Here is a 14,899-nt window from a genome sequence, read left to right as displayed (position 1 = left end):
AGGGGAAATTCAAGATGACATTAATCTCAGTGGAACCTACATAAGAGCCTACTACAGCCATCACTTATCCCCCCTGAAGGCAGACTCTGAATGCCATATCCAGCCAGTTTACATACACTGCTACAAATAGAGTTAAAGATCAAAACTAATTTTGGTCTATTTGGTATTGCTTTTAGTGTTATACTGAAAACAATACCAACTACAGTTTCTGATCTTGATATTGTCAGGGAATCACTCGAAAGAAAGGCGAACAGGGAATTAGTTGCAAGGACCAGGCTTTTAGTTGCACAGGGTTGACTAGGGCAGATCCACACAGAAGTCGTAGCAGTAGACCAGAGTTCAGAATCAAAGTCACAAAATACAAAAATCCAAACGCACAGAAGATAATGTAGCAAAAAGCTCAGAGGAATCACAAAGTACAAATAAAATAAAATAAAATATGTCAAAACTCTCGGATAAACAAAGTGCAACAGAAATACAAAGTAACAACTCAATGATGAAAAACCAGAGAGTACTCAACTTAAATAGGGAGTTGTATCCACCAGAGTCCAAAAACAGAGTCCAAGGAAAACTGAGAAACTTTCAAAATAGTCCAAGAAACCAAAGTTTCACCAAGGAGAGGACTTGAGAACCCACAGGCGCAGAGAAACTAGGAGCCACTTTCGATGACGCCCAGTGACAAACTGTGGCAGAGGGGATGTTTATATGGGAGTCCGCACAGGTGTGCCCAATTAGTACTCTGGGGAGTGAGAACGAGGAAGTGGAGGTTCATTAGGAACAGGGGGCGTGGTCACCGAGCAGCCAGGCAAGGACGTGACAGATATAAGATTAACAACACTTTGTTAGATTGTATTAAGCAGTTTTTGCCTAGTTGTTGATGGCTCTATAGTCCACAACATCTTGAAGCAACCTTCCTTAAATATGCTACGCTACTGATTATACCCCATAAGGCATACTACAGGCTCAATGCCAAATTCAGTAGCCTAATATGAGACACATTCTTGCTTCTGGGATACCCGCTCCTAGACGTTAGATTGAACCATTGTGCATAACAACAAACAACTCGTATGCAGTGTTCACTGAAGAAGTTCACATTAAGAAATGATACCATGACTGGCTGCTGTTGTGGCATATCTTTGACCAACCAGTTTGTTTCTGTCACTGCCATTTCCTTCTCTACAAAACTAAGATTCCATTTGGCAGTTGCCTCCTGATACATTGAAGAATCCTAGAAAATGTTTCTGAATCAATTGTCTTTGACATTCCTGGAAAAAAAGTTGAGGTTTAAAATGGGAAGCCAAGACGTTATAACACACCCATAACATAGGCTAATGTTATAGGCCAACACATCAGTGAACTTGCAGGTTACTTTGAGAAGCTCTTGTGGCATTCATGGCACAAAGTTCCTCCTTACCGTAGCACCCACATACTGTTATTTTCACCGGAGGTCTCTTGGTCCCCCCTCTGCATTCAATAATAACTTCTCCTCATTTCAAAAAGACTGTAAATTATCCTGCAAGACATGGTCACCGATGTTCGTCCTTCCATCGCCTGAATTCATATTGCTTAGGAGCTAACGTTAGGGAGTCACCATGATGGCAAGTGGCTGACTGGTGGGGAGACTGCTAGCAAGCTATCCCCCCTACGGCAGCTGATGTTAGAAAACACAGATAATCCTAAACAAAACATTCTCCCCTACAGAGAAACAAACTGATGTATTTTACAAAATGAATGTAAAACAAATTATGTGAATGGGTTACACAGTTTATTATGAAGCTCTCGTTAGGTCACTGAAGGCAACTGAAAAATTATTGCAAGCTCACTAATGGAGAGACAGGGATTGGCCAGAGTGCTGCGTCAATCATATTCAACAGGAAGTGTGAAATTGTGGCCAATCAGTCACTGCTTAATGGGTGGGACTTATCTGGCATAAGGATAAATTGAAACGGAAAAAATCCACGTGTCGCGGGGGTTTCACTCAATTTACATTGAAGTCAGTGGGAAAAGATATCTACTGTATGGTAGTGAAGCAAAATGAAAAGTTGGTGAAGCAGTCTGATTCACTGTAATTCTCTGTTCCACTGCGGGTGGCTTTCTGTTTCAAAGGACTAAAAATGGGATTATTGGGACATTTCTTGTCAGTTTTCTGTACAGTTGTCATGTCTCGCTCGGTTCACATCTTTTTACAGGCAGCATAAGTGCCATTAGTAGTGTTACTATGTCATATTGACTTTAAAAAGATCTCAGGAGTGTGTAATACTGACTATATCCTTTTTTAGCAGAACCTAAACAAAAGTATTGGCATTTCATTGTAACCAATACACAAACATGAGCAAAACAACAAACATATTTCAAATCGGAATGATTTATTAAAAAAAAAATATATATATATATTGGCAAAACACAAATACATAGATGAAACGTTTTACTAATTGAAATAATACACACACTTTTTAAAAAGGTCTCAGGAGTGTGTAATACTGACTATATCCTTTTTTAGCAGAACCTAAACAAAAGTATTGGCATTTCATTGTAACCAATACACAAACATGAGCAAAACAACAAACATATTTCAAATCGGAATGATTTATTAAAAAAAAAACATATATATATATATTGGCAAAACACAAATACATAGATGAAACGTTTTACTAATTGAAATAATACACACACTTATTGTTAAATAAATTCCACTGAATGTTTTTCCATTGCCATCATAGTCAGAGATATATCCCTCCACAAAGTCCTTTTGATGCTCCATTTATATACAAGTCAATGGATGGATTACGTCTATGGAAAGATGCCACCATTACTCATCTATAATCCAAAGTCCTTTTAGGCAAGTCCCTCCACTCAGCGGCCATATTGTAGCAGTTTTTGGGCACTTATCGGGCATCTATTTCGGCAGAAATGCGTGTGCGCCAAGGCTTCACGACACCAACCTTGCTCCAACATCGAGATCACAACACATGATTTGCACAATGTCTTTATAACACACCACATAATTGGCTGTCCCCCAACCACATAAGTCTTTGACACATTTACATGTTTTTAAAATAACAATAACATTGCTTCTACAATATGTTTCCATAAAGCGCTTAGCTAAGTGTGATCCTTGAACCTGACACCAGCAGCACTTCCAGAAAAAAGTGTAAAAGTTAGTTAATTTCTCAAGGGTGCATCAGCAGCACGGATATATGCCACCTGAGTTTTAAGGGTTTACAAGCCTGAGCTAAAGCAAAATGGCTTCTAGAGCAAAAATCCTGTCTCACCCTATGGGAATATTGTCCTCAGACACTCTGAAAAAGCATTTAAAAAAATGTCATTGCCCAAAGTGGACAAATGAAAAGTGTCCCTCAGAAACAGTTCAGGCTTGTAAAAGCGTATGTAACGGTGATGCACAATACCCCCGTTCATACCCATAACAAAGGTAGCCATTTCACTGTTCACCCACTTACGAGAACGCTCGATTCTCTTCGGACGTACAGAACCCCAGCAGCGTCTCTGGGTGATGGCCGAATAGACGATTAGCATATTGGGGAAACGCTGATGGAGATCCTGAAGGTCCCGCTTCATCGCTGCGACGAGACGCAGGGACGTGAGCTTCCCCAAGTCATTCCCACCGCAGTGAATCAGCAGGACATCCGGTGCGAATTTTCCTCTCAGCCAATCATAGAAGCAGGGGACAACAGAGTGCCACCGCATTCCATCCAAGCCAAGCCACTCAACCTGGGCATTGGCACCCAGGTTTCGCCCCAAAGACCTCCTGGCTCTCTCCTCCCCATTGCGAATGTAGTTGCACCCAAGAATTAGGGCTGTTGGTTGTCTATCTGGAAGAAGAAGAAAAAATAAAAACACATTCAATGACATAGCCGATACTACACAGAACATCTTATACTAGTAATGATTACAATGGATCAGTATCATATCACAGCTTTTCACTGATTATCACCCTTGAAAAAATGCATATAGATAGACATAATACTGCTTGATAGTTGTGTCACCCAACCTGCCAACCGAGAAAAACTATGAATCTGTAGACCAGACCCAATAGAGGTAAAATATGGTAAAAACCGATAAAAAAACTCTTAACAGCCTTTGATAAGACGTGAAATATGATCCTGTAATGTGGCCAATCTCCCGACCAAAACGTGTCAATAATTTATGGCTCTTTGATCATTCCTAAAGGAACATCATGGAAGACAAAAAAAAAATTACAGCGACGGACGCATTAAAGGGGAAATCTGGTGTTAAATGGGTTTTAGATATGTTAAGTACGACAAGCTATAAGTATGTTAAGTATAAAAGCTAGAGTCATGGACAAGGGATGACCCTATCCAGACCCGAAGCAGTTTTTACCGATTCTTCTATAGAGCTATTAGCGCTAGCAACCGGGCATATCATACTGCACATAAATCGCTTTTTTTTAACCCATCTACAAGGCTAACAAGAGCTCCACACTTTGTCGACAGTGTAATTAGGTTCAAACGAGGCATTGGGAACATTGTATGTGTGCTAAACGTTTATTTAGAAGACAGTTTATGCACACACTACCTGGAGTAACTTCTCTGCTTGTTTTTCCGGGCAACGCTATTCTGAATTTAAGACTCGATAAGTCTATCTACGAACGTGAATCTCATGTTGACGGAAGGAGGACTGCGTGTGAGCATTCAAAAAGGGGTGTGTGTCACGCATGAGAAAAGAAGTTGGTTCAACGCATGACTTTTTTGAATGCTCACGTGCTCAGTCAACAACACGAGACGTGCATCCCACAGCTGATTTTGTGGGATGCTGATGTCCTTGATTATCCTACCCTGCTTTTCCTTGCATCTGTTTGCTAAGAAGCAGTACCAAAATGGGATACTGAAGGAGATGGCAAATTCCATCATTGTTTGATACTGTCCTGTCTCTGTTCAGTGAAGGACAGGCGGTGGTCAATCTGAGTACCACGGTACTTAAAGTACTTAACCTGTTCCACTACTTACCCCTCCAGTCTTAAAGAAGTGGAGAGTGGATGTCGGGTTTCAGGTAGGGTTGTGCTGATAGACGATATCATCGCCGATCGTGATGGTTGACAGACATTACGATGGGAAGCAATCATCGTGATGCCACGCCCCCACATGCCAGGCACTAATTCCTGCTGTAACATAGGCTAAAACATAAAAAACCTTTCCCTGGAAATTAAATTGAGCCTACTTTAAAGACTGTCAGCCAAACAGATATCACTTATTAGTCTACTGTCTTGTAAAATAAAAGACTTATTAGTCTACCGTCTTATTAAAATAATTCCTGAGTGTGACATGAATGTGTAATTGTCTTTTTTTACATGTCTCGCAGTAGGCCTATAGCCTACATTGAACATTGATGTAAAATATGTAGCTTAATTGTAAGCACCTGTAAAATTGATGTTTTTCAGTTAATATGCCTTTTGTTTCTGTATGAATTTACTCCATGTACCAGAATGCTTTGTAATTTACTTGCTTCTGTGATTCACAACATTCTATACATGTGCACCAATCAAATGTCTTTGTTTGTTTTGCTTTTATTTGAATTGTTTAAGCAGCCAATCATTATCTGTTATTTGTTTATGCCCGCGAAATTGCGGTGAAACGGAAGGTTCCATCACCTCAGTGAGGAGAAGGCTCGTGAGTTCCAGTCTGCCCGGAGTAAAGAGAGGTCACTGGGCTTTTCTCAATATGCGTTCTTTTCAATACTTGTGTTCTCATGAACTTGAAAATCGTTCTGAAACGTCATCAATCACCGCCGAAGTACTGTTCCAATTCACAAGTTCGCATTTATTCAAGAACGCATAATATTTCCAGAAGTGTTCTCGAATCGTTGGTTTTATCAAGGATGCATCGGGTGGTGACTTGGTGGATTGAAGATTCCACAATGCATTACGTCAGCTCAGCCGTGACACTCACATAAGAGAAATGGCAGCATTGATACATAATAGGCCTACCTATCATAATTGCTGCTACAATCCGATCCATGTTTAGGCTATAAACGGTAGGCTACAGGCTTCACAACTAACGTTAATCATACTATCCCCCTCATGTTGTTCCCGCCATCAGCAAGTGAATATATTCTTATTAGGCTAATATTTAATAAAAAAAAATCAATGAGAAACAAACTTAAACAAGCTGGTGAATTATATATTTTATTGTAAATGTCAGAAATACTGGGTAGACCAATAGAGCAATAGGTAAATGACTAGACTCCTGAGCTGTTCCGAGAGAAGCTGCCGTTGGCAGGAACGCTGCTGTCTCAAACTGCAAATTGAGCGTCCTGTGTCCTCGCGTTCTCCAGAGTCTGGACTCACGATCTTAACGGGAGACCGTTCTTTAGCGTACTTTATATTGAGAAAAGCCTACTGTTTCTCCTGCTCCGCCTGTCAGTGCTGGTTCGTGGAGACTTAGAGGTGCTTTTATGTAACCCGGCCCACGAACGGTGAACTGTGCGAGTGGGTCACGTTCATTGTGATCAGTTTGGAGTGGACTGGCTTCATGTCTCTCGTCGGGTTGTTGTTCAACTTGAGCTTACTGTTTCGCTAGTGCTACAGGTCGTTAGCTACTAGCTACTCTAGCTCTTGTTGCAGTTTTCCTTCAGAGACGAACTCGTTTATACCTCCGGTGCTGGGCCCACCGGAGCTACCCCTCCCTCTGCAGGACGACTGTTACCTCCGGTGCTGGGTCCACCGGAGCTACACCTTCCCCAGGACGACTGCTTCTCCGCCGGTGCTGAGCCCACCGGAGGACCAACCGCCCTGCTACTGCTGGTGTCGCTAGCTACGTTGGCTAGCTCAAGGCAGCTGCTTGCCTCCCATCTGCGCCTGGTCGTCGGTTTGGCTGAGTGGAGTGAAACTGTTCGTTCGTGAGAAAACGTACACTTTTTTTTTTTACACACACACACACACACACACTCGGTCTCTGCCACGAGCGACTGGCGAGTTCGGACGGGCATTGTAGCGGTTGCTACCCTGCCTTCAGCTCACAGAGCTGACTCCAAAGTGCACCAACGAGCTCCAACGGCAAGCGCATGGGGGTTATATCTTGCTCATTGTATATTGTCTCTATATGGTGGTTTATCTGTGTTACCGTTACCTTTTACACGGTGCATTACTGTCTGTAACTTATATACTGTATTGTTGTTTTCTCCACACTGGTGTTTAGCCTAAGCTAACAGGGTAACAGCTAGAACCGTTAGTGCTAACATTACTGTCTGTTAAGGTTTACGTAACATTCAGCGGAAGGTTCCCTTCAGAGTGAATTGTTCGCTCGCAAGTCTTGTCCAGGTTCTGTAACTTTGTCTTCTTATTGAAGCTCTTTATTAAATAAACAGTCTGTATTGTTACATTTAATTATACTTCTGGGTGTATTGGAAATTCATTTGTATGCATTCACCACTAGTATTATTATTTTCACATTGATTATTTAAATTCTGTAGGAATACACTATACACAAGCTATACAGTAAATGTAGTATTTTTACAGTGGAGGCACCGCGCTATTTAATTATTTGATTGTCTTTAAATATTAGCCTATTGTGGTATTCAGGAATAGTTCAGCCAGCTCACCATTCCACCGCTGAGAGCTTAGGATCCTGTTTGCGCCATTGTTTATACTGATCGTAACTAGTGCCTGTGCACACCCGTTAAGAAGGGGTTACATAATGTTTTAGCAGAAAATAGTCCTAATTAATTATTATTGTTACGACTAGGACATTCTATTTTTGCGATGCTGCAGCACTGAAGCACTAAATGCATCCTTCTCCTCCGTGATCAAATAAACAATTTATTTCATTAAGTTACAGGATCAGAAGGTAGCCTATCTGTCTTTCACTGTAAGGCCTTTATTTCATGCATTTAGCAGAAGCCCCAAACAGCAGAGGAGTATATGTGAAAAAGTTTTTTGTAAAAGTTTTTTACTTCGCCCTCCTATAGCCTGGACTGGGCGATCACAGCCCCTTACTTTCCCTGTTCCGCCGCCCTCATAGTCGGCATGTAGCCCAATAGCGTGGGATGCATAACGTTCTACTGAAGATTTGCTGAGATTTACTCAACATGCAAGTGTTCAAATTGATTGTCTATCCATCTTTTACAAGGATTTTCTTGGAGCAGATCTTCCACACAACTTTGGTAGCCTGGTCAGTATGTCTCTTAGCTGTCCACTCTCATCAGGCCATGTAACTTTTATGTAGAAAATTATACATTTACTTTCTGTACCCCCCACCCCCCCCACCCCATATCATCGTCTATCACAATGTTTTACTGTACACATCGTCAAATGCCAATTAAGGACATCGCCCAACCCTAGTTTCAGGTGAGCGGCACCCATGCCAACATAGCTCCGTAGTCTTACTTGTTTAACTCCAATGAGCTATTCTTGAACCACAGGGCCATTGTGTCGACATACTGCATGGAAGTGTGGGGGCAGCCGTGGCCCACTGGTTAGCACTCTGGACTTGTAACCGGAAGGTTGCCGGTTCGAGCCCCGACCAGTGGGCTGCGGCTGAAGTGCCCTTGAGCAAGGCACCTAACCCCTCACTGCTCCCCGAGCGCCGCTGTTGTAGCAGGCAGCTCACTGCGCCGGGATTAGTGTGTGCTTCACCTCACTGTGTGCTGTTTGTGTTTCACTAATTCACAGATTGGGTTAAATGCAGAGACCAAATTTCCCTCACGGGATCAAAAAAGTATATATACTTATACTGGACAGGGTGTGCTCATCTGTCAAGTTGGCCACCAAGGCCACGTCGTCAATAGCCTCAAAAAATCCAGACCCTGATAATCTAGAAAGATTAAGGGTCTGGCAAAGAGCAATGTAATGGCCCAACTCAAGGGGCGGCAACAAGCATGCATTTAAAAATCTCACTGCACGCAACTGGATAACACTAGACCATGTTTACACTGAATGATTTCGGACTTCGACGCAATCGGATAACACTACGACCAATGTGTACTGTCCTCCAACGTTGCAGCGCTGTCTTCATCAGTTTAGCTGGTTCCCCGGAATGCAAGAGGAAAAAGTAACGTGCATCATTGCTCTTTGCCAGAGTGTCTCGCAGAGACAATTCCATTGTGCTCTCGCGAGAACTCTGGATTTCCAGGGTACGTCGTCAACATATTTAAAAAGGTTCAGTTCATTGCTGTTGCAGGTGATCTCATTTGTGGAAGAGTCATTCCGTGTCAAATCAGATAAGGTTGTTGCTGCACCGTCTCAGATTTTGTTCAAACCTTGTCTATATCATGAATGGGTCCTAAAAACAAGGCCTGTGAAATATTTCTGTGCAAATCTTATGTCTTTATATCTTTTTCAGACCTTGAAATTCTTTCATTTTTACAGGTTGAAAAACACGTGCCATGTTTGGCCATTAATATCTTGACAAGTATTATCCATAGCCTCCTCAAATTTTCTAGGGTGGAAGACCCAACTCATAAAGAGCATGTGTAAACAATTTAAAGTCTGCACTAAATGTCTCCTGGCTTTCGAAAGGGCCCTACATTTCGGGAAAATGTGCATTAAGTGTGATATTGAGGGTATTAAAAAACAGTTTTTTTTTTCATTTGGTATTAGTCATTATTTCCTCTTCAAATAAATCAGTTTATCAATGTTTTCCAACAATTTGATGTCTCCACATCAAATGACCATGACAATAATAAGGATAAAACAAGGATTGTTTTTTTGTTTTTCTGTGTTATTTTCAAACAACTGAAATGGTATGTGGGGTAGATTGTAGGACCATAAAAATCTATGTGGAAATAGTTAAGTAGATATTTAAAGTGTAAAGTACCAATATCGTACCAAGTAACATTCACAGAAAAAATGCATGTAGTTACAAGTAAACATTCATGTAGTTACATGCATGTACACACAGTTACAGGTAAACACTCACTCTCTTGAACACCTTACCATGCACACAGAACTACAGGCCAGTCCCGCTGTTGCACCAAATTCTGTGACCTGTCGAATTTTGTGACTCTAGAGGATGCTGTTTTATTAGAGTCTATGAATGTACTGAGCTGTACTGACACACTGATGAGGCAATTCTGTTATGTGTATAATTCTTCTAATAAACTTTGTACATTTTTGAAACATGGAACATTGTCTGGGTGTGGGTGTATTACTCCACAGGCCTGCCTGTGTATCTTCCTCTCTATACTATCTCTATAGAGTAGAGCTAAAGCCTACCCCACCACTCCAGCGAAGAGGTGGACTTCAGCAGGACAGGTCACATATGTTGATAAGCCTACTGTCAAATTATGTTACCCCACTATAACTCTGCAGAAATGGACTGATATTGTACATTGTCATTGACATCAGCAAACACTTTATTTACATTATTGACAAACTCCTTGTCATTGTCTGTTAATTTACTTTTTGGCACCTCAAACTGATATACAAACTTAAGGAGGCAGTTAGTGACCTCCACAGCATTTTTTTCTGCAGTTACAGTGACATAATTTGACAGTAGCCTATCAAAATATGTGACCTGTCCTGCTGAAGTCCATCTGTTCACAGGAGTGGTGAGGGGTATGCTTTAGCTCTACTCTAGAATAATACACCCACACCCAGTCAATGTTCCATGTTTCAAAAATGTACAAAGTTTATTAGAAGAATTATACACATAACAGAATTGCCAGTTATGTGCCAGAATTGTCAGTGTGTCAGTACAGCTCAGTACATTCATAGACTCCAATGAAACAGCTCCCTCTAGAGTCACAAAATTCGACAGGTCACAACACCGGCCCTGTCACTGCAGTTTGAAGGTGGAGTCTGTCCGGAGTCTACTGCTATATGGGTTACCTCAAGTAACGTTTAAGTTCGCTGCAGCGCACAATGAAATCTGTTATGTTTCACGTTAGGTCCGTTACGTTAGCTGCGAAGTTGTGGTCATCCAGAAACTTTACGGTTTATCCAGAGAATTTCTAACAGTTTATTCCAGCTAAATTGACCATTCTAGCAACACCGACGAAAATCTGCAACCTTCTTCCGTGAATCGGTAGTATGAGTTTGAATCGTTTGAATTCCTCCTCGTGGATGACAAACCAACCACAACACTGTGCATTAGTGCCACCGCCTGGAATGGAGTTTTACTGCAGGATTCTGGAAATTAACCTTTCTGGTGTGGTTCATCGTGGCCTATTGTAGCAATGTAGAGTTTACCATCAATCAAATTAATTTTATTAATCAGATTGTTATGTAGCATAGTCATATTATACATAATTTTAACTACTACTAAACTACTACTGACTACTATCCAGTAGCTCATCCAGCTACACTGGCTACCTATGGCGGCCCGCATCAAATTCAAGGCTCTAACGCTTGCCTACAAAGTCTCCGGTTCTGCTCCCACCTACTTGAATGTCCTCATACAGACATACGCTTCCTCCAGACCGCTGCGCTCCTCAGACGAACGACGTCTAGCTCTACCACCGGTATGCTCAGGCCAATCCAAACTTTTCTCATCTGTTGTTCCTCGTTGGTGGAACACACTGCCAGTTCCTACAAGGGCAGGGACATCCCTCTCCATTTTCAAAAAACTCCTGAAGACCCAGCTCTTTAGAGAACATCTCCTCTCATAGCAACATTTACAACAAGTCTTGCTGATCCTAGCACTCACCAGCCGTCTTAAACTGACAAGTAACTGTTAAAAACAGCACTCACTGATGCACTTATTCTTACTGTACTCTAATGCTTTTTAAATTGTCCTAAAATTGTTGAGAATTGCTCTAAAACTTAAACTGTTTACCATGTTGTAAGTCGCTTTGGCTAAAAATGCATCAGCCAAATGTAATAATGAAATGTACTATACATGAACTGCTACTACTAGGATTGAATAATCCTTTCCCTTACAAAGAAATGGAATTTCCATGATGTTCATGCCACATAATTCAATCGCTTTCTACATGGATATAGAATGGTGGGGAAGAAAACATTTTAATCTCGTTGTTTGTCACATTTAATAATTAGCCACAACCTGTGGCGTAAAGTAGGCATTTTGTACTTTTAGGGCTTCTACACACAGTTTCGTTGCCAGTGGGTGTTACCGACAGTAGCTATGCAAATGGCTTCAGGTATAACCGTAATTTGATTAGCTGGTGCCGTCTGTTGTTTGCTTGTTCGTAATTTGATTGGCTGGTGCCGTCCGTCGGTGCAGCAAAAGTTGAACTTCTCAACGCGAGCGACGGGAGCAACGCGACGCAACGGACCCACAATTCAGTTCAGCAACGGATGACGTGAGCCCATGTAAAGTTAATGGGATGCATCTCCAGCACTGCAACGCACGCAACTGTGTGTAGGAGCCATTAGGCTCTGAAGTCAGGGAAAGTTTTTGATTTCTTTTTTTTTTGAGAAAATAGATCGGAACCCTGTAGTAGTGAATTGAATACTGATAATAATAAATTTACTTCAGAAAAGCACCTTTCAAGATACCCAAGGACACTGTACAATAAGGTATAGGCATAAGAAGTACATATAGCATACATGTTAGACCTCACTGACAGTATGGACAGTACATTAAGGCAGGGACAATGAGAGAACAAGCATATAGGAAAGACACAGACACAAGCTGGTCATGGATACAAGGTACATAAAATGCCAAGAGTAATGAAGCCTTTCCCCATTGTCAGTCCACTCAAACAGTACTGAGTAAATACTGAAGCCTTTCCCCATTTACCTTGAATTTCCCCTTGGGGATCAATAAAGTATCTATCTATTTCCCCAAATTTGATTGGTTGGTGCCTTCTGTTGTTGTCCGTCGTTGCAGCAAAAGTTGAACTTTTCAAGCGACGTGACGGACCCACAATTCAGTTCGGCAACGGCTGACATAAGCCCATGAAAAGTGAACGCGATGCATGCAGATGTGTGGGAGTCATAACAGAGACAGCAGGTTACATAGTCCTTCAAAAAGGCCAGGAAATGTTTTCTCTTTATTTATTTTTACTTGAGTTAAGAGGTTGAATCAGTACTTATATCTGGTACAAGCGTGTGCACATGCACAGGCTGCTTTCCTGTGTGTACTCGCATATGTTTTTTAAGATATGACATGTGTGAGAAGCTTTTTCCACACTGCATACATTCATGAGGCTTCTCTCCAGTGTGCGTTAGCATGTGCTGTTTAAGATTAGCGGATGTCGTGCATGCATGTTCGCAATAGGAACATTTATGAGGCTTCTCTCCAGTGTGTGTTAGCATATGTAACTTTAAAGTAGAGATTTGTGTAAAAGCTTTCCCACACTGGGCACATTCATGACGCTTTTCTCCAGTATGTGTAAGCATGTGTCGTTTAAGTTCTGGGGATGTTTTAAATGCTTTTCCACAATGGGTACATTTATGAGGCTTCTCACTAGTGTGTATCATCAGATGGTTGTTCAGATTGGAAATTTGTGAAAAAGCTTTCCCACACTGGACACATTTATGAGGTTTCTCTCCAGTGTGTACTAGCATATGGCTTTTAAAATATTGCAATATTGAAAAAGCTTTCCCACACTCGGCACATTTATGACGCTTCTCTCCAGTATGTGTAAGCATGTGTCGTTTAAGATCTGGGGATGTTTTAAATGCTTTTCCACACTGGACACATTTATGTAGCTTCTCACTAGTGTGTATCATCAGATGGTTGTTTAGATTGGCAATTTGTGAAAATGCTTTTCCACACTGGACACATTTATGAGGCTTCTCTCCAGTGTGTGTTCGTATATGATGTTTAAGATGGGCTCGTGTTTTGAATGCTTTTTCACAATGTACACATTTATGAGGCCTTTTGTCAGTGTTCTGCTGTTCATTCACACTAAAAGAGTGTGTCTGCTGGTGTTTCTCAAGTTCACTCAGGGCTGTGAAACTCTTCCTGCAGATGGTGCAGTGGTGCAGCCTTCCTTCAAGTTGCAGTTCATCTTTCTGTCCATGGATCTTATGTTGTGTTACGTGTGGGTGTTCTGATACACCTGGAAGAGTTACCATAGAGACAGAGTTAGAATGAGAGGCCGATGATCCATATCAAACAAAGCAACATTTCTACCCCCCCCCCCCCCCCCCCCATATACGTCAAACATACATGAAAAATAAAATGACTAGAAACCAGCTCATGCTGGTGGTTGGTTTTAGCTGGTCTTTGCTGGTTTTCCTCAAGCTCTTGCCGGTGGTCTTTGTTGGTGTAGCTGGTTGGCTCACCAGGTGGACATGCTGGTGTAACCATCTGAGGAAGCTGGTTATGCTGGTGTGACCAGCCTGACATGTGGGATACAGCTGGTGTAAGATGGTCATGCTGGTGACCAGCCTGCCAAGCTTGACATTGTTGGTGTAACATGGTCATTCTGATTTGCTAGTATAACCAACATAAGCTGGTATGACCAGTTAAACCAGCAATGTAAGACTAGCAACACCAGCTAAAATTATGATAAGCAAAACCAGCTGAATTACCATAGTAAGTTGGGCAAACCAGCTAGACCAGCAAAACTCTTGCAAAAACATAATATCAGCAGATCAACCATCATAGGCTGGTCAAACAAGCTGGTCAACCTGCAAACCACCTTAAGCTGGTCAGGCTGTTTTTTTTTAATGGATAATCAGCAGTTATACAGGTATAAAGGCTATGGAATGTAAAGCAGGGGCGTCATTAGGCCTGTTTTTTTTTTGGGGGGGGGGGGGGGGGGGCACTAAGGCCGCTGAAGCCACCCTAAGATGATCAAAATCAAAGGCACACCACTGGTGTTTCAGAAGTTATCCCTAGTGGTCCATGAGTAGATGTGGTAAAATATGATATCGAGGAGTTGTTTGCAATATTGAACCAACTTGTATATAAATCCAAACAGTTCTGCAACACTGTGTAAAGTGTTTAAGTGAGTAGGCCTAGTGTGTAATATACTATTAAAGAAGGTTTACTCTTTTTTTAGCTAGGTGGTC

At 41.6% G+C, this 14,899-nt stretch overlaps 3 protein-coding genes across 7 annotated transcripts in view; all 3 read right to left on the bottom strand.

Annotated features, from left to right (window-relative positions):
• LOC121718806 (NACHT, LRR and PYD domains-containing protein 3-like) overlaps positions 1-14,899 on the bottom strand; it is an 849,641-nt gene that overhangs the window by 571,778 nt on the left and 262,964 nt on the right. The gene's annotated exons all lie outside the window — the stretch shown is intronic.
• The window catches only part of LOC121718961 (zinc finger protein 2 homolog), a 389,219-nt gene that overhangs the window by 373,312 nt on the left and 1,008 nt on the right, over positions 1-14,899 (bottom strand). Inside the window, exon 2 of one of the 3 annotated variants that reach the window (XM_042104424.1) lies at positions 2,611-3,830. The exons of the other annotated variants lie outside the window; for them this stretch is intronic. Within the exon in view, the coding sequence (XP_041960358.1) occupies positions 3,274-3,830 (557 nt within the window). The 3' untranslated portion in view covers positions 2,611-3,273. Of the gene's footprint in view, positions 1-2,610; positions 3,831-14,899 lie in introns of those variants that run through there. 3 annotated transcript variants of the gene reach the window in all.
• Positions 12,246-13,957, bottom strand: LOC121719843 (zinc finger protein 501-like). Its single transcript, XM_042105638.1, has one exon. The coding sequence runs from the start codon at positions 13,955-13,957 to the stop codon at positions 12,947-12,949; it is 1,011 nt and encodes a 336-aa protein (XP_041961572.1). The 3' UTR covers positions 12,246-12,946.

The sequence above is a fragment of the Alosa sapidissima genome, chromosome 9, assembly GCF_018492685.1.
Source record: "Alosa sapidissima isolate fAloSap1 chromosome 9, fAloSap1.pri, whole genome shotgun sequence".
Lineage (NCBI taxonomy): Eukaryota > Metazoa > Chordata > Actinopteri > Clupeiformes > Clupeidae > Alosa > Alosa sapidissima.
The sequence above is the reverse complement of the archived record's forward strand: the minus strand, read 5'-3'. Positions and strand labels throughout refer to the sequence as shown.

Coding starts and splice junctions, on each gene's coding strand:
- LOC121719843 (XM_042105638.1), bottom strand. CDS start 13,957: ATGGTAACTCTTCCAGGTGTATCAGAACACCCACACGTAACACAACAT.